This window comes from Argopecten irradians, chromosome 8, assembly GCF_041381155.1.
Source record: "Argopecten irradians isolate NY chromosome 8, Ai_NY, whole genome shotgun sequence".
Classification (NCBI taxonomy): Eukaryota; Metazoa; Mollusca; class Bivalvia; order Pectinida; family Pectinidae; genus Argopecten; species Argopecten irradians.
Genome location: NC_091141.1, coordinates 22,661,687 through 22,682,201, shown reverse-complemented (window position 1 = coordinate 22,682,201; position 20,515 = coordinate 22,661,687). Strand labels below are relative to the sequence as shown.

The 20,515-nt window shown below is 38.3% G+C and overlaps 2 protein-coding genes across 4 annotated transcripts in view; one reads left to right on the top strand and one right to left on the bottom strand.

The window, feature by feature from the left end:
• The first annotated feature begins 499 nt into the window (after positions 1-499).
• On the top strand, positions 500-1,691 carry LOC138329792 (basic salivary proline-rich protein 3-like). Its single transcript, XM_069277087.1, has 3 exons — positions 500-602; positions 940-1,185; positions 1,336-1,691. Exons 1-3 carry the CDS (start codon positions 500-502, stop codon positions 1,689-1,691), a joined length of 705 nt encoding a protein of 234 aa, XP_069133188.1.
• A 1,436-nt stretch (positions 1,692-3,127) lies between these two features.
• LOC138329699 (serine-rich adhesin for platelets-like) overlaps positions 3,128-20,515 on the bottom strand; it is a 35,365-nt gene continuing 17,977 nt past the window's right edge. For 2 of the 3 annotated variants that reach the window (XM_069276961.1, XM_069276960.1), the window contains 5 exons: positions 12,937-14,776; positions 11,418-11,509; positions 10,738-11,013; positions 9,466-9,738; positions 3,128-9,119 (listed from right to left, as the gene is read on the bottom strand). In XM_069276961.1, the coding sequence (XP_069133062.1) occupies positions 8,946-9,119; positions 9,466-9,738; positions 10,738-11,013; positions 11,418-11,509; positions 12,937-14,776 (2,655 nt within the window). In that variant the 3' untranslated portion in view covers positions 3,128-8,945. Of the gene's footprint in view, positions 9,120-9,465; positions 9,739-10,737; positions 11,014-11,417; positions 11,510-12,936; positions 14,777-17,259; positions 17,375-20,515 lie in introns of those variants that run through there. The other variant, XM_069276962.1, reaches the window with a different exon arrangement.

Sequence of the window (20,515 nt, the reverse complement as noted above, 5' to 3'; positions counted from 1 at the left end):
AGAAATGCATAGCCAAAATACTTGCTTTGAATGAGAGAACAATGCCTTATGGTCGAAAAGAAACGAAAAATAGAATTAAATTTGTCATGAATGGAGATCACAAGACTGTCAATTTCCTCTAGGCTATGGTGACCACAAACTCCCAACCTTTAGGCTGTTGCAACCACAAGGTAACCCTCCACCTCTAGGCTGTTCTAACCACAATAACCTTCCACCTCTAGGCTGTGGTGACCACAAAGTAACCCTCCACCTCTAGGCTGTTCTAATCACAATAACCTTCCATCTCTAGGCTGTGGTGACCACAAAGTAACCCTCCACCTCTAGGCTGTTCTAATCACAATAACCTTCCACCTCTAGGCTGTGGTGATCACAAAGTAACCCTCCACCTCTAGGCTGCAATTAGAACGAATATACGTACCCCACGGCCTACTATACCTTTCGGCCGACACCATTTTCTGTCTGAAAGTCTTTTGGGCTACGATATTGCAGCTAGGCTGCAATGACCACATGCCTTCTACCTCTATGCTCCTCTAGGCTACGGAGACCGCAAGCTCACCACCTCTATGCTGTGGTGATTATCTCTAGGCTATGGACACCACAAGGTATCCCGTCACCTCTAATCTGTGGGGACCACAAAGCCCTCCAACTCATGGCTGTGATGACCAGACAAAAAGCACTGCACCTCTAGGCTACCTCCAACATTTAGGCTCTTGCAACCACAAGGTAACCCTCCACTCTAGGCTGTGTGACCCAAACCTTTTAGGCTCTACCTCCACCTCTAGCAAACACAAACCCCAACATTTAGGCTCTTGCAACCACAAGTAACCCTCCACCTCTAGCTGTGATGAGCTGCAACCAAGGTAACCCTCCACTCTAGCTGTGATGACACAAACCCCAACATTTAGGCTCTTGCAACCACAAGGTAACCTCCACCTCTAGGCTGTGTGGAACACAAACCCCCAACATTTAGGCTGTTGCAACCACAAGGTAACCCTCCACCTCTAGGCTGTGATGAACACAAACCCCCAACATTTAGGCTCTTGCAACCACAAGGTAACCCTCCACCTCTAGGCTGTGATGAACACAAACCCCCAACATTTAGGCTCTTGCAACCACAAGGTAACCCTCCACCTCTAGACTGTGATGAACACAAATCCCCAACATTTAGGCTCTTGCAACCACAAGGTAACCCTCCACCTCTAGGCTGTGATGACCACAAACCCCCGAACATTTAGGCTCTTGCAACCACAAGGTAACCCTCCACCTCTAGGCTGTGATGACCAAAATCCCCATCCTTTAGGCTGTTGCAACCACAAGGTAACCCTCCACCTCTAGACTGTGGTGACCACAAACCCCCAACATTTAGGCTCTTGCAACCACAAGGTAACCCTCCACCTCTAGGCTGTGATGAACACAAACCTCCAACCGTTAGGCTGTTGCAACCACAAGGTAACCCTCCACCTCTAGGCTGTGGTGACCAAAATCACCCATCCTTTAGGCTGTTGCAACCACAAGGTAACCCTCCACCTCTAGGCTGTCGTGACCACAAACCTCCAACCTTTAGGCTGTTGCAACCACAAGGTAACTCTCTAGGCTGTGTACAAAATCCTCCAGGCTGTCGTGACCACAAACCCCCAATCGTTAGGCTGTTCCAACCCCAACTAGCGTACACAATAACCTTCCCTCTCTAGGCTATGGTAACCACAAGATAACCTTCCACTTTTAGGCTGCAATGACCACATGCCCTTCAACTCTGTGCTCCTCTAGGCTATGGAGATCGCAAACTCACCACCTCTATGCTGTGGTGATTACAAGTCCTCCACCTCTAGGCTCCTCTAGACTGTGGAAATTGAAAGCCCTTTCTAGGCTTTGGTAATTACAAGTTCGCCATCGCTAAGCTATTGAAACCACAAGGCAGCTCGTCAGCTCTAAGCTGTGGCTAAAACAAAGCAGCAATCCACATTTAGGCTGTTGTGACCACAAGCCAATCACCACTAGGTTTTGATGAGCATAAGACAGCCTTCCACCTCTAAGCTGCAATAACCACAAGTCCTCCATCTCTATGCTGTAGTGATCACAAACCCTTCACCTCAAGACTGTGGTCACCACAAACCTTCCACCTTTGGCGATGACCACAAGTCAACCACCTCCATGCTATGGTGATTGCAACACCTCTAGGCTGTGGACATTTACCTCTATGATACGACAACTACAAACTACAAACTCTCTACCATTTGGTTGTAATTACAAGCTTTAATGCAGCCATACACTCTAGGCTGTGATGACTGACTGTAAGACAGCTTTCTTACCTCTTGGCTGTGATGACTGACAGTAAGACAGCTTTCTTACCTCTAGGCTGTGATGACTGACTGTAAGACAGCTTTCTTACCTCTAGGCTGTGATGATCACAAATCCTTTTACCTCTAGGCTGTGATGGTATAGTGGTTGAGGTGTGCGAAACTCTACCACTAGCCCACAACCTGTTGTGACTAGCCCAAAAACTGTAAGGCTTTGGTGACCCCTAACCCGCAACCTTCAGGCTGTGCTGACCACTAACCCACAACCTTCAGGCTGTGCTGACCACTAACCCACAACCTTCAGGCTGTGCTGACCACTAACCCACAACCTTCAGGCTGTGCTGACCACTAACTCACAACCTTCAGGCTGTGCTGACCACTAGCCCACAACCTTCAGGCTGTGTTGACCACTAACCCACAACCTTCAGGCTGTGCTGACCACTAACCCATGACCTTCAGGCTGTGCTGACCACTAGCCCACAACCTTCACACTGTGCTGACCACTAACCCACAACTTTCAGGCTCTAGTGAAATGGTTTAGGTATTTGACTTTCTGACACTACCTCTAGGCTGTGGTAGCCAAATAGATAATATATTGAATATACTAGCACTTCCTGGTTGCTTACTTAGAGCAGTTGCTAGGTATACTCATACTGGCAATTGGTTAATGATTTTACTCCAGGGACTCCCCAGCCACCACAATGTAACTTGTATCTAAATGACAAATAGCTGTGAAAAGGTGAAAAGGATAAAACACAGGCTAGCGATGTCATACATTTGTAGTAGGAAACACCGTCTATAAAGGAAATAAATTCACAAAGTCCGGGTGGTAAAGTTTATAGGCTTTTATTGCACTGAGTAACCTAGTGACAGTGGAGTGTACAAACATACAGTATCTATGGTAACATCTGTACAGGCATCAACGGTAAAGCTGGCACACATACTGGGATACACACATACACCACACTCACACAAAACACATACACACCCTAATCACACTGGATACACACATACATCTCACTCACACATAAACACACATACATCTCACTCACAAATCAACACACACACACTACTCACCTATGTCTAAAAGTTGTGCACACGCACATAAAACACAGTCATACACATACCTCGCTCACATACATCTAAAACACACATACACTTTTCTAGTACATTGTACAATCATCTCTTAACATAAGCAAGAGTTTCTCCTTGCCCCGCAACCACACTTGACATTCTGTCAGATAGTGATTTTGTATCATATGTCAAAATGTCAAAGTCTGGTGTTGAGACTATAGAAACACAAGAGCTTATTTTACATGTACATAAATCTTAATATATTTCCATGTAGATGTAGTAATACATTTGTACATACACATAATTCATTTCTTATTTTGCAGAGGTTCTAAAACATCAAACTCACAAATAAGCAAATTATAGCTATAAAAACCTTGGTCCACACCCCTATCAACTGATGATTATTGGCCCTTAAACTGAATTTTAAGCTTGTACAATACATACCAATGATGGAAGGTTAACATAAAAGAGATATATTACATTAAAATTTAGACATATGTTTGCATTTCAGTTTCACTGAAATTTAAGGGGAACAATAGTTACTATATACTGGCAGTTGTGTAATTTTGCAAGGAGAAAATTTTGCCATTTCCTCTTTCAATGTTTATTTGCAAGAGAAATGTTCGTGCCTTTTTTAATTTGTAACAGTAATAATTTATACATGTTATTTCACTTATAATTCTTTCCATTTTAATTGTGGGTATTTAAGTTCGTGAAAACTGCTGACAAGTTCATCTTGCAGTGGGAATCAAATCACATCACTCAAGTATGTGAATCAATATTCTCAAAGCATATATATTATATATACATAGCTGGACAAATTTTGACTTCAGTCTCAAATCCAAACAGAAAGCATTTAACTTATCCATAACCAATATCAGATCTCACACAAGTAACATCTTTGAACACCGGTAGGGAATTGCGAAAATATCTGTCTATTTCACTTGTAAGTACAAAGTATAATGAGCAAATCTGAGTTGGTGAGACTTTTGTTAAAATATAGGAATAGAGATCTATATCAATGAGACACTTGAATAAATAAGTAAAACTTTGTATCGATAAGACATGATGAGCATTGAAGTCACTATTTTTAATTTTCATCAGGTTAAGAAAAAATAACTGTTTGCAAACTGTATGAATCTGCATAAAGTTTGTCAACCAAATTTGTTTAAATGTACAATTTTGTTGATTTATCAAGAGATTATTCATCTCTATTGAGTCGTCACATATTATGTTGGGTTTTTGTGCCATTCTCAAATTTTTTTTACAGAGGTATGGAAAAAGAATTGGCCAATCAGAAAGTTTAGATTTAGTATGAAAACTAAGAAATAAATTTTTCAAAAATGAACTACATGTATTTCTTATTCATGTTTTCATACAAAATAAAGATCCCTGATGGGAATTGAAAGTTGGTGTATTAAATTTGTACTAAAAATAGGTTAAACTGAGATTGCAAACATGTAAACTAGAAAATGTGATAACCAAATAAATAAAGCAGATTATTTCATAACCAACTATTCTGTATTTGTATACTACAGAGTTATCGCCCTTGCCAATAGTCATTGGTTACATCAGAGTTTCCACAAAATAATGACGTCACTATGGCTACCTACCCGCAAGGGAGTTAACCCTGTAATATGCCAAGAAGAAATATATATTACACCAGATACACATTTCATACCACTTTATGTACAGTTTTGATTTTTTTTCTTCATTGCATTCTAATTTGGATATAATTCATACTTGCAGTACCATTTTCCTCGACACAAAACGACTCTTAATATTACATTTTGACATACAGTATAATATTATATATACACTTTGTATATTAATGTTTACAACAGATTAAAACTTCTATTCTCAATTACTTTTATAAATACTTTGAACTTCGAAAGTATATTCTGCAAAAATTTACAAATATCTAGTGAACAGAATGATCATCTATTACAAATCCTTGAGGTGTTATAATATCACAAATATAATACCCCAGTCACCATAACTTCAAAGCATTCCCAGGCAAAACTACATGTACATTGGGCAACACAAAATTCAGCAGCTGAGAAATCTAGTAGTGATTCACAATTATGGAAAAGTCTTCTATGGTTTATTTTAGCTTATAGATACCCAAGATATTGATACAAACAGCACATGTAAGTAATTACAGCGACCAAATAAGTTACAAAATCTACAAAAGTCATAAACAACAACAAACTTGAAACTATATTATATATTTATGCAGAATCTGATCAATATCATCTGTCCATCATTTGATTGTTACTGCCGTTAGGTTCAGGTGTAGCTTAGCGAACAAAACCATGAACGGTGAGTTTAATCAAAGTGTATTTATCCATAGAATATAGTATTGATCGATGGAGATATTTTTCATTTTACATATCTAATGAAATGGATGAATTTGTATAACTTTTGGCATATGAATTAAAGGAGGGAGAAGGGGGTGTTATACAAGCTAGAGAATTAATGCTTAATGCTAAAATAAGTTTTATATAAGGATATAACCGTTTTCTTTTAACATGAAACAGTACAGTTTGTATTTCATGATTATTATCTTTGGAGCAAAAGTAACCAAGCGACCTTTCCTCCACAGTTCAATATTAACTCCTTCAACCCTGAAGAAAAATTTAGACTCTTCTATACCAAAGACTAGACTAGTCCATTACGAAATTTCAGTGGTGAAAAAGTTAATTAATCATAGAAATCCAGATATCAATAATCGAAATAGCAGAGAAAGACAGGTATGTTATTTGAGGGTAAGTTACAGATGGACTAACTACTCATCTCTAATAAAGTTGATATGTGCCATGAAATAGATTCTTGTGAAAAAGAAATCAATTTTATTAATCTCATTGAAACGAAAAGTGCCAACCTGAGAAAAATCATACAATTGCCGATCTACATAAGCCGCTAGACTTACAACATCTATATAATAATGGTATGATACCATTGTTTCTGACTCGACAAATATTACATCATTATGTTAGGGCTTGTAACATTGAACATTCATGTACACCCTGTCAAATTGTGTATACCATATTCGACCTAATAAGCATTCATGACATTGAAGTTTGTAAATTTAAGAAGGCCAAAGATTGGGGGAAATTATAATTAATTAAGACCTGAAGTTGTAAAACTAACATATAGTTTAGATTTACTTTATATTTGAACATCATGAAAGATCATATTATTGAGCACTTACAGAAACATACCCGGTAGGTGCTTATTAGGTCGAATATGTACTATGTTGTACATCAGGTTATTTTTCAGCATAACAGTATTTGTTCTTTACAATTTTCCTAATTTCTTTAATATTTCCTAAAAATCGTGAACTTTTCTTTTATTTGTTTTTTTATTTCAAATAGTTATGGTGTCATCAAAAGCAAAAATGTTTTTATTTAAGGCCAATTGTTCTGTATTATGAAGTAAAAACTTCAAATTTAATTTTTAGGTAATAACCAAAATCAACGTAGTGAAGACATAACTGAAAATATCATTTAGGAATTTATTCTTTGACTTTTATCTTCTTTTATGATATTCTGAAACATTGTAACTGTACAAATTAAAAGCTGTGAAAATTAACAAACGAAACATCCAGTATACTTTTGTAAAACCTCCATCCTGAAAAAATAACCTGATAGTGTACATGTATAACTGTTTCATAACAGTATTCAGACATTATAAACTTTCACACAATTTCTTTCTTACACACTGTATAACATAACAAAAGTATGATTTAACAATCAATTCCACGTACGAAATATCTAACAAGAATCTTTAACATGTTGCCCCTACTATTTGATGTTATAAAGTGACACAGCAGTATAATCTCTCAATAAATAAAACAAAATATAAAGGTAAACAGAGTATAAAAATTCAAACTAAACAAAAGGTCAAATAAATCGCTCACCTACTTCATAGTTTGTAAAATTCTTATTGAAAATCATTCTTGGTAACCCAGTGTCAGAAATATATATTATTTACTGAATAACAGATAGTAATGTTAATGTATGTAAAAATATTCACTACAACAGAAAAGTGGCGGTGTAAAACTTCATTGTTAATTTATATTTATCAGACAACTTTCTTTGAAAGCCAGACAATTGACAGACATTACACCAAGGCATTTACAGGGTAACTTGTTTAAACCGTTCCTTGTCTAATCCAGATTCCTGTGTATTCCAGCGTAATTGTATGGCATTTTCCTTCGTAATCATTGATAGTACAGTAAATCATGTGTATACCACACATGCTTACAATTCCATTAACTGTTAATGTTCCTATATGATGTCTGTAATGCATATAAATGTATGTGAATAACAAACCATGTGTATACAAGAAGTGATTCTGTTGGTCTCCAGAGGGTCGTCAGAACCATGTTTTACAGTGATTAAAACCTTTATAATCTAGAAACCTGCCTATACTGGCCAAATATGCTGGTCCAAGTGACAAAAGTTTAGACAAGTTACACTGTACATGTAAAATTGACCTTTGACCTTTGAGTGTAAGAGCTGATTACTGCGTCCAATGATATCTACTAAAAGCTGCACACACAACAAACCCGTCTCCATTGAACACCAGAGGGATATATTCATATTGCATGGGATCATTGGGATAAAAATACCAAAGACCTTTATAAATAGGTATGTACATGTATGAGTGATACTTGACTTTTACACAAGGGACTTATTACTTATGGGGTCCAGAAAGCCTTCATAAAATTAGTAGTCTGATTGGCTTGTCTGAATTTTGTAGCCAAAGAAGTCTCTCTCTGATATCAATATTATATGTCCTCGTAATAAAGCAACTACAGCATCTTTGGTGTTGTTGAAGATCAAAAATTTAATTTTAAGGACAATTTTATTGAAACTTGTCCATAATTGAATGACTATGATGAGTCCTGCTTGTATGACAATTTGGTCTATAAAATAAATTGTCTTCTGAATAAGTGAACTTCTTAGATGAGTGAATAAAAATGTATACATCCCTGTTGGTCTAACAATACACTGTAAACAAACTTATTTTGGCGTTTTCGCATAATCTAATTTTAGCAAACGTGATCTTGAACAGCGCAATAATGAATTAGAGAATTCAACATCATTGTTATTAAAAAGATACAGAAAATGAAATTATCGCAACTGTATTTAGCTCAGCATTTCTCCCGCAAAAAATCCTAAAATAAGATTATCGCTAAAATATGTGCGTTTACAGTTTCAGAGTATGTAAACAGTACTGATAAGGAGAGTGGAGATCTGTCAGTTAGGTGTACTGATCGGTAGAGTAGATAGATACTTTCAACAGCATTTACTACCATCTTAACAAACAGTGATCAAAAGTATTGTCGTACATAATTTTTACATTTTCAGTGAGAGGTGACCCTCGAATGCACAGTTACATTAAACGTCCATCCTCCTCTGCCATTAAATTGAGGGGTGGCCCTCGAATGTACAGTTACATTAAAACGTTGATCATCCTCTGTCGGTAAATTCAGTGGTGGCCCTCTAATGTACAGTTACATTAAAACGTCGATCATCCTCTGTCGGTAAATTGAGTGGTAGCCTGCTATGGTACAGTTACATTATAATGACGATCATCCTCTGCTAGTAAACTGATAGTCGGCATTTGTTCCAATTCGTTCTCTGGGTAAAACGACACAAAATCATCCTGACCAAACTGACTGAGGCGGAACACCTGTATACTGACACCGAGTACATGGCCTAATAGAAACATCTCCACCTGTAATAGACCACATAGACCAAATCAAGATTCAGCTTACCACAATATTGACAATTAGCAAAAATAAATTAAAACATACTGTATAAGACCCAATAAGCGCCCCCATCACCTCAGAATTGACCTATTTAGCAACAATGATCTTTATGTGCAATAATTTTGTGCAATTAGCCGAAATTTCATCCCATTAAGCATCCCATCTTTTTTTCAATGTTAAGTGTCCTTGGCGCTTATTAATTATTAGGTCGAATACAGTACCTACATTTACCTTCATATGTATTTAGGGCATGGGTGCACTGTTTTTACCTTTATTTCTTTTACTAAGAAAATATAAAATAGCGAGGCGTACCTGCTCTAATCCCGCAGAACCTCCGACACAGTTGAGGTGGTTCTTTACAAATTTGGCAGGCGTATCCGATGTGTCTCGAGCAAACAGGAGCCACACAAAGATGGGGACATCCGCTCCAGTCTGACTTGCATTGTAAAGGCGCACAGCTTCCAGCAGCATTAAAAGCTTAACCCCCTCCATCAGCATGACATCACCAACGGGGTCAGAGTTCAACATGGACATAGTCCATGAGTGTCGATCTTCATACGACAAAATCTGCTCTACATCATCAAACTGTGAATAGACAATTGGACATGGTAACAAATCTTCATTTAGTCTATAAGCTTGAATGATTTGTTGTGTAACACTACATTGGAGATAGCAATTGTCTACCTTTCTATTTATCATATCAATGACAAGCATTCTAAGGGTATTGCTAAAGCAATGTATGTCCCCTGTCAGTCAAGCTACCATATTGATCTTAGCTTTGCCTCATAACAATGACAGTCTGTAATTGACCTTTCCCTCCGATTCCAAGCTGTGTTATCTCCTAAACTACTATCGTATAAAAATTCATCATAATCAATTCATCCATTCTCAAATATCATCTATAATAATAATAATTATGATGAACTTTATTTATTGATGATGGATTTACATCAACATTTCCAAAACAATCTATTTTAGTAAAATCAATGAATCCATTCTCAAATATCTGGAAATCATTATATCCATCAATTCATTCTCAAGTTATTGTCTGGAAAGAAGATGTGTACAGACAGACAGATGAAGACTAACAATATAGCCCCTTGCAGTTTCACCGGGCTAACAATTTCTATATTTTCCAGTGAATAAGCTGCAACTTCTTTATCTGGAAATCAGGTGTACAGCTTATAGGGGATCCCAAGGGTAGATTTAACCTTTGAGAATAAGTAAGTTTGTCAAGCTTGCTTCTGTAATAGGGCTTTACAAGGTAGTAAGTTAGGCAAGCTAGCATCTGTGATAGGGGCTCTTGAGGGGAAACTTTAGAAAATAAATTAGATAGGCAATTCTACTCTTGTAACAGAGCCGTCGAGGATAGACTTGTTTAAGTAAGAGAAAAGGTTAGGCATGCTTGCTTCTGTGATAGGGCCGTCAAGGGTAGACTTTATTTAAAGTTACAGAATAAGAAAGTTTGTTAATTGCAAATGTGAAAGGCCTAGATGCTTCCGAAGGTAAACTCAGCTACCTTAGAGAATAAGTAAATTAGGAAATCTTGCATGTGTGAAAGGGGCTCCTGAGGGGAGACTTTACCTTAGAGAATAAGTAAGCTAGGCAAGCTTGCATCTGTGATAGAGGTTCCTGAGGGGTTATACGGCCAGCAAAGTTCCACAACCGGAGGCTAGACGCAGGATCAGCAAAGTGTTTTTGGAGTGTTGAAAGTGTGTCGTCGAGGGATCGCCACACACGCCGAGGACTGTGCATATTACACAGGCACTGATATACACAGCCACGGATCCCGCAGTAGTTATCTCCCCTTACCTGCTGCAGGTTCTGGCAGGTGGTTAATTTAACCACTTCTGTATATGCCTAGCAATAAAATTAAAGCCAAAGTTTAAATAAACAACCATCATCATTATATTTTCATTTTGTTTAAGTTAAATTATATCGACAGGGGCTTTGAGTAAAAGGTATTAGCAGCTGATGTCACCTTCTTTAACGAAAAACCTACAAATATAAATATGGACATAAAATGTATAAATTACAATTCATATATGAAATTATCTTAAATTTTGTCTTGGCCAGTCACAGTTTCCCACATCAATAGTTAATTAATACTATATATTATAAGAATGTTTCATGATGTGAACATAAGATTCATTTCCAATACTCCATGGGTCCCAGTAACATTTTACACAATCTGATTACCTATAATGCCTACAATTTTTAGGCTTCTCTAATGAAAATACAATCCTATGAAGATCTTAACCAACCTGTCTGATTGTTGCTGCTTTGTCAGTGTCTCCTCTCCACTCTCGTTCAGCATATTCCGTCATGTTCATTTTATTCCCAATCTGGACTACACCTGTGTAATTTGTAATGTATAAATTACTTACATATTCTAATCTATAGGAGTTACTCCCCTTTCTTCCCTCAAATATTAAGCTTGACAGTCGATGGGAACGAGATTCACTTCAGTCAATTCTGACCTAGCTATCATAGTTACTTCCCTTCATTACACCCTGTGTAATGTATAAATTACTATCAGAGTTACTCCCCTTTCTTCTCCTCTATCAGTGGACTTGACAGGTGAATGGATCGAGAATCACTTCAGTCAATTCTGACCTATCATAGTAACTTCCCTTCATTTCACCCTGTGTAATGTATAAATTACTATCAGAGTTACTCCCCTTTCTTCTCCTCTATCAGTGGACTTGACAGGTGAATGGATCGAGAATCACTTCAGTCAATTCTGACCTAGCTATCATAGTTACTTCCCTTCATTACACCTTGTGTAATGTATAAATTACTATCAGAGTTACTCCCCTTTCTTTCCCTCAATCATTAAGCTTGACAGACGATGGGAACGAGATTCACTTCAGTCAATTCTGAACTATCATAGTTACTTTCCTTCATTACACCCTGTGTAATGTATAAGTTACTATCAGAGTTACTCCCCTTTCTTCTCCTCTATCAGTGGACTTGACAGGTGAATGGATCGAGAACCACTTCAGTCAATTCTGACCTATCATAGTTACTTCCCTTCATTACACCCTGTGTAATGTATAAATTACTATCAGAGTTACTCCCCTTTCTTCTCCTCTATCAGTGGACTTGACAGGTGAATGGATCGAGAACCACTTCAGTCAATTCTGAACTATCATAGTTACTTCCCTTCATTACACCCTGTGTAATGTATAAGTTACTATCAGAGTTACTCCCCTTTCTTCTCCTCTATCAGTAGACTTGACAGGTGAATGGATCGAGAATCACTTCAGTCAATTCTAAACTATCATAGTTACTTCCCTTCATTACACCCTGTGTAATGTACAAATTACTATCAGAGTTACTCCCCTTTCTTCTTCTCTATCAGTAGACTTGACAGGTGAATGGATCGAGAATCACTTCAGTCAATTCTGACCTATCATAGTTACTTCCCTTCATTACATGGTGCACCCTATCAGCAAATTTTGACAGATTATATAGGTCAAGTAGTTAAAGACCATATTCATCCATCATGTTTTCCTCGCAAAATCCCCCACCCCCTCCTTATGACAGCTCGCTTGCAATCATGATCAATATTTTATCTCATTACTTTTGGTATATTCCTCTAATTTCTCCAAAATAAATACAGTATGACATGAACTTTAAAGTCAGCAATTAGAGTTATTTCCCTTCTAACTGTTCTGTGTGCCCATTGGCAAAGTCCAATCTGTTTTGTGAACTTTTAATAGAAATCAAGTTAGGCTCTGTGAATTAAGTTAACTCTCCTGTTATTCTTCTGTTACTCACCTGTAACCATTTTGTCAGTCTGGCTAGAGTTATCCTCCCCTATTCCATCATTGCACGAGTCCATTTCCAAATCATCACATGTGGTGTGACCATTTTCTCCTTCAGCTCCTGAGAAACCATCACTGCTCTCTTCTTTAAGCACAACAACATTTCCAGAATCTTCCTCTCCTTCCTCCTTAAATTGTGAATTTCCAGGAAGGTTTCCCGGATCCATGTCGTAGTATTCCCACGATAGGTCAACACTGTCTGAGGGATGGTGTTGTGGACTGAAGGACGAATCGCTGTGAGATTGACTAGAATTACCAGACACACAATGTTTGAGTTTCTTGTTACACAATAAGGCATTGTTATGTATGCGTACAGGCGATGGAGGGACAGAGTCAGACTCTGTGTCGACACACAAACTGGGAAGAGTTGTCAGGTTTTCACTACTCAATGTTGCAGACTTACTCATAAGTTCTGTTAGTTTGGTATTCAAAGATACAAACTCTTCATCTAAATGTCCGAGTTCGCCCTCAATTTTTGTAAACTCCTGCTCAACAGATTCAGAGCCACCTTCCATGTTGAAAATTTCACTATCTGAGGTTGCCAGGTCAGAAAGACTTTCCTGTCGACTAGATACACCACTATTTGCTCGATGATATGGTGAGATATCAGGCGAAGTCTCCAGAGATGTAGAATTACTTCCCCCTGTGGAATATTCATGAAGTCTGTGTAATAGTGATTGTTGGAAGCTTCGGTCAAACTTTCGGTCACTTTGAAGTGAGGACAAGCTGTCGGTCGTACCTTCGTCATCAACACTCATGTTACCAGACGTGGAGCTGGACTGACCATAAACATGACTACTTGCTGATTTGAATGGAGATGAGGAGCTACTAGTATTATTTCCAGATGACGTGTTACGTGAACACTCTTTTGCTGTAGTATTAATAAGCTCTCCTGCTGTGTTGTGAATAAGTTCGCCCCCGGTGGTGTGGTTGTCCGTTGTGTCTATGAGAGGAGGACCATTATCTAGAGTCCCTGTCAAACCTTGTGATGTGTGGTTGTGTAGAATGTTGTTCCCATTGTCTGTGTTTTCTGTGTTAACCAGTGACGTGTTAACCTCCGTAGCGCTAGTATCTTTATCCTCGTCCTGATCTGATATAGACATAGCTCCGCTTGACGACATCACACCAGATATGGCTCCACTTGACGACATCGGACCGAATGAGACATAATTTTCTACAATAGATCTGTCCGTTTCTGTACTGCTATTGGGAGTTGTGCTGTGAGTTACGCCCCTTGGATGAGTGATGTTCGCATAAGCTAAAGCCTCTTCCTCTGAAGGAGGAGTGAGAAGAACTGAACAGTCAACAACTCCGGATGTTTCAGCTGGAGTTGTCTCCTCTTGTGTCAGGGTACCATTAGCATTTTCTACAATCATTTCCACCTCTTTCGAGTCATTTCCTTTCCCATCTTTACCTTCGTAAAACTTTTCGTGTTCATATCCATATCTAAAACTCCTTTCACTCAGGGAACGTATACTCAGATTCCCTTTAAGGGACCCCGTTTCTAAATCTGATGCATCATAGGATATATTTAGCGGATTATCACCTTCATCACTGCTCACACTAACACTGTCACGTGGTCGTGGCCGACGTGGCCTTGCCTTGTCAGCATTTACAGACTTGCGCTGCTTGCGACGACGCTGGCGTGGCTTCGTGGGAGACATTGGGATGTTGGCAGAGCGTTCAGGCAGACCTACTACTATATCCTCACGAGCGTTGTAGCGGATTGAAGGAGATTCATCGTTGGAGGCAGTGTTCCCCATACCGCTTCCTCCTTCGTCATGGCTCGTCTCCTGCAAATTCAGAACATAGAGTTATATATAGTTAGTAGTTGATAACTTTGAATTGTATGCTATAGATCTATTCTGTTTTATCTAATTAAAACGACAGGAAAACATTGGGAATTGTCTTAAGAGTGTCCTGAAAAAAGTGCATTCAAAAAATAGCCATTCTATTTTTGGTTTTTTGAACAAACAAACTTGCATGAAAACAGGAATATTTGTTTTCCACATTTCTAATTTTTAAGTGGGACAAATGAAGGATTTCAAAATAAACATAAGAATTTATAATTCAAAAGTTTCAATCCGAGTATTTCTTAAGGGCAACCTACGTGAGGCCTGAGTTCCTGACTTATTGCACATATGTACATCACGCAAGTATAAAGTGGGGAGTTGCTCCCGTCTCTTGCATTTCAGCGATCCATTTATATTTACCTACTTTCCAAATCGTGCACGTAACTGACTCTTGGCGTACACTGTTTTCTATCAGAATTCGTTTGTGTTTGCTTCACCCACGTTTTTGACCCACCATTTTGTTTACATTTTGTGCAGTGCATTGTGGGAGGTCACTAATGTTCAACACTACTATACTATCGTTATAAAATTCGACCGGGGCTTTCAAAATACAGAAAGATGGAATTTCCAATATAACTATTTTATTTGACACATTTGCACAATAACTGATGTATATTACTTAGTAAGGTAACTGACACGTCTTAAATATGTATTTTACTCAAATTTACATGGTTTATTTAGGTTCATGTCCCTTTAAATTCTATTCTGTTATATAATCAAACCAAAACCATCTAATTGGTTGTTTCTGAAACTTTTGTATTTCTAATTGGCTGCTTCATAAAACTATTGTATTTCTTAAGTCCTTAGGGAGTTAGCATTCAGTCAAAACTCCCATTTTAGTGTTATAATAGAAGATTAAACATGAGGTAAAAAAGCATGTACATACACGCAATGCCTTCAATTAGCAGGTATTCATTCACAGCTGAATTAAGTGGAGCAAGTGAATAAAACACAACACAATATAAGTAAGTAAGTATTTATACTAACGACCTTTCACTTGATACTTATATAGGTGTCCTATGGAACCTTCTGTCAACAGACAAGCAACCAATCGGCAGTGAGATAAATATAATGTGGCAGTATTTTTCTTACTCCAATTGAAATGTTTGAATGGAGAGCATATACTCAACATCTTAGTTAGATTCCTAAAAGTAACGTTGTTGTTACTGGCTGTATTACCTACACAGGTATATTACCAGTTTTAGTTATCCGAATTTGTTGTTCTTTTATTGTAGAGGTAGGAAGATATTAAACAACATGTCAAGATCTAGAATTTTAGTTATATTGAAATGTGACATGATTTATAATAAGTATACAACAGGACCAGACACAAGTCATATGCCTCCACTAAAACATATGTAAAATAAAATTTTCTCTTTTTTGACTAAATAATTTTAAGGTCCCACTACCTTTCCGAAACAAAAAAGAAAAGTTCCTTAAAAACAATAACAACATAGGAACATATATCAATGGCATAAAATGGGTTTACAACACCAAACAAATGTTTCCCTGTGTAATTTATGTTAACAATGAAGATTAATTCCTCTGTTTTGCCATCTGGTGCAGTGATAGTCAACTAATGCATGGTAATTAGGGCGACGGCAGGAAACATAAGATGATCCATGCTATAAACATTAAAATATAATTAATTTTAATCAAATTGTTAAGAAGATGATGATTAGTGTAGTATTACATTCAGTTAATAACTTAATTTTGCGACGTCTACAAAATAATCAATCTTGTTTTACATTCCCATTTGAAAAATCAAAAGCCGTAAACTTCAGAAATGTAGTGGGATTTTAAATCTATATTTTGAGTGTTGATTAAAAGAACTATTTAATGTTAATTAAACAATGACTTAAATGATTAAGTTAAGCTTAAATATTATTTTTTCTAAACTGTTGTTAATATAGATTTAATAATCACCATTTGAATGACTTGCATGGTCAATTTTTAATAGCTTGACTTTGATATGAATGTTTATCAAACAGAGTGTGTAAAAAGCTGACAATGAACTTTAATGACAATAACCACACAATAGGTCATTTACACCAGGATCTAACCTAATTTACAGACACATATATATGACAATAGCGGTTCACAGCAGGCACTGTACTATATGATCAATCATACATGTTTAAGTAGCCTTTGAGGGCTATGACTCATAATTAGGGTCGCCCATTTACATAAATACAAGTGCATTGTTGAAATGTACTTGATTCGCGGCCTGGGGAGGCCAATCACTGTATTATAGACCGATTAGATGAGTAGCTGACCTTGTTCAGTGAGTGGCGGGGTTATAACGCTCAGTTCATGATCTATATAAACCAAATCAATATCAATACACATTTATGTTCTATGCTGGTTTGTATATAAAGCTTTGTAATGTGTGGATAGAGAGAAATATCAACCACTAAACCTACCCTTGGTAATGAGCCTGCTAATCTGTTGTTTTATCTGCGACATGTTCCTTGTCTATGTCCTCATTATCACTAATGCATTCATAACAGTTTACTGGTAGCCACAGTATGACAGTCAACAGGAAATGTGGTAAGGGAGATCACTCTATCTCTATTATTTTAACTCCATATAGACTTGCACAAGGCAATGCTTACTATTTTTAATTCTTACTACTAAATTTTCTCACACCTGGGATGGGTCAGAAAGTTGTGGTCTCTCAACTATTACTGTTTTAGTGGTGTGAGGGTAATGAGATTCTACACAAGATCTTTGTATACATGCGTCAACAAGTGAAATGATTATGTGGCAGTTATAACAACACATAATGATGTCACACCAGTGATGACAACTCAGCCACATTATCATGAAATCCTTGCCTTTTAGTCCATACTAGTTACACAATATGGTAATTCAGTGAGAAAATAATATAAACTTTCCCTGATGGTGTGACAACAAATTCTCTCACATTTATTGATTTGTCATCAGTAGATTTCTCTGTCATCCCTTAGGGTATGACAAATTAGCCACGATTTGGCTAATTAAGAACAATCCAGAGGGTTGTGGTTCTCCTGTCTCATCCATAATTTATCCTATTAATCCACAATTGTATCTTTTTTACATTATTAAATACAAGAGGCCCAGAGGGCATGTATCGCTCACCTGGTTTGTAATGCCAAGTAATGTTCTGAATATAAGTTCATTGTTTCTTTTCTGATGGAATTTGAATATTTACCTCTAATTCCCCTATTGGGCCCCACTCTTTCTGCTCCAGTGGTCAAAGCCAAAATTTATACGAATTCTGTTAACCTCAAGGATGTTTCTGGCCAAATTTGGTTACAATCCATGCAGAACTCTAGGACAAGTAGGGATTTTTAGGATTTACTTCTATTTCACCTATTGGGCCCCGCCCCTCCTGCCCCAGGGAGGTCAGAATCAAAATTTATACAAGTTTTGTTTCCCTTCCCCAAAGGATGTTTGTGGCCAAATTTGGTAATGTTCAATCAATGCAGAACTCTAGGACAAGTAGCGATTTATAGGATTAACTTCTATTACCCCTATTGGGCCCTGCCCCTACTGCCCCAGGGGCGTCAGGGTCACCATTTATGCAAAATCTGATCCCCTTCCCCTAAAGAAGTTTCTGGCCAAATTTGGTTGCAATCCATGCAGAACTCTAGGACAAGTAGCAATTTATAGGATTTACCTCTATTACCCCAATTGGGCCCCGCCCCTCCTGCCCCAGGGGGGTCAGGGTCACCATTTATGCAAAATCTGATCCCCTTCCCCTAAAGAAATTTCTGGCCAAAATTGGTTGCAATCCATGCAGAACTCTAGGACAAATAGCGATTTATTGGATTTACCTCTATTATCCTTATTGAGCTCGGCCCCTCCTGCCCCAGGGGGGTCAGGGTCACCATTTATGCAAAATCTGATCCCCTTCCCCTAAAGAAGTTTCTGGCCAAATTTGGTTGCAATCCATGCAGAACTCTAGGACAAGTAGCAATTTATAGGATTTACCTCTATTACCCCAATTGGGCCCCGCCCCTCCTGCCCCAGGGGGGTCAGGGTCACCATTTATGCAAAAACTGATCCCCTTCCCCTAAGGAAGTTTCTGGCAAAATTTGGTTGCAATCCATGCAGAACTCTAGGACAAATAGCGATTTATTGGATTTACCTCTATTACCCTTATTGAGCTCGCCCCCTCCTGCCCCAGGGGGGTCAGGGTCACCATTTATGCAAAATCTGATCCCCTTCCCCTAAGAAGTTTCTGGCCAAATTTGGTTGCAATCCATGCAGAACTCTAGGACAAGTAGCAATTTATAGGATTTACCTCTATTACCCCAATTGGGCCCCGCCCCTCCTGCCCCAGGGGGGTCAGGGTCACAATTTATGCAAAAACTGATCCCCTTCCCCTAAGGAAGTTTCTGGCAAAATTTGGTTGCAATCCATGCAGAACTCTAGGACAAATAGCGATTTATAGGATTTACCTCTATTACCCTTATTGAGCTCCGCCCCTCCTGCCCCAGAGGGGTCAGGGTCACCATTTATGCAAAATCTGATCCCCTTCCCCTAAGGAAGTTTCTGGCAAATTTGGTTGCAATCCATGCAGAACTCTAGGACAAATAGCGATTTATAGGATTTACCTCTATTACCCTTATTGAGCTCCGCCCCTCCTGCCCCAGGGGGGTCAGGGTCACCATTTATGCAAAATCTGATCCCCTTCCCCTAAGGAAGTTTCTGGCCAAATTTGGTTGCAATCCATGCAGAACTCTAGGACAAGTAGCGATTTATAGGATTTACCTCTATTACCCCTATTGGGCCCCGCCCCTCGGAGCTCCTGCCCCAGGGGGGTCAGGGTCACCATTTATGCAAAATCTGGTCCCCTTCCCCTAAGGAAGTTTCTGGCCAAATTTGGTTGCAATCCATGCAGAACTCTAGTACAAGTAGCGATTTATAAGATTTACCTCTATTACCCCTATTGGGCCCCGCCCCTCCTGCCCCAGGGGGGTCAGGGTCACCATTTATGCAAAATCTGGTCCCCTTCCCCTAAGGAAGTTTCTGGCCAAATTTGGTTGCAATCCATGCAGAACTCTAGTACAAGTAGCGATTTATAAGATTTACCTCTATTACCCCTATTGGGCCCCGCCCCTCCTGCCCCAGGGGGGTCAGGGTCACCATTTATGCAAAATCTGATCCCCTTCCCCTAAGGAAGTTTCTGACCAAATTTTGTTAAAACCCATGCAGTACTTTATGACAAGTAGCGGTTTAAAGAAAAATGTTGACGGACGGACCATAGACGGACAACGGATGCCGCGCCATGGCAATAGCTCACCAGCCCTTCGGGCCAGGTGAGCTAATAAACTAAGAACAAGGACATAGTCATTCAGATCCCCTGCCAATGGAGAGCTAAATCAATTAATATTTTAATTTTATATGCTAGTAAGAGTATAAGGAAAGTATTTTAAAACCCAACTGCAATTGAAGAATACATGTATATACAAAACATATTTATGTTTTTTTTAACAAAGTGAAACCAACTTTGAAAACATTTGCTTCTTTGAAAAATACCAGAATTGATCTTAGCTTTAACAAAGTTCAGCAGCTAACAGTGCGATTTTTGATTTGTTTTGAACAGCGACGAGTTACATAGGAATTAAGTGAATGTTCATAGTCATTGAGTTTGATATATCTGAGTTTTACTGCATGCATATTAAATAAAAA

Bases quoted from the DNA above. Each gene is read 5' to 3' on its own strand.
- LOC138329792 (XM_069277087.1), top strand. From the start codon at position 500: ATGACCACATGCCTTCTACCTCTATGCTCCTCTAGGCTACGGAGACCG. The intron at 603-939 runs GTATCCCGTCAC...CTCCACCTCTAG, and splicing joins TAGGCTATGGACACCACAAG to GCTGTGTGGAACACAAACCC. The intron at 1,186-1,335 runs GTAACCCTCCAC...CTCCACCTCTAG, and splicing joins TAGGCTCTTGCAACCACAAG to ACTGTGGTGACCACAAACCC.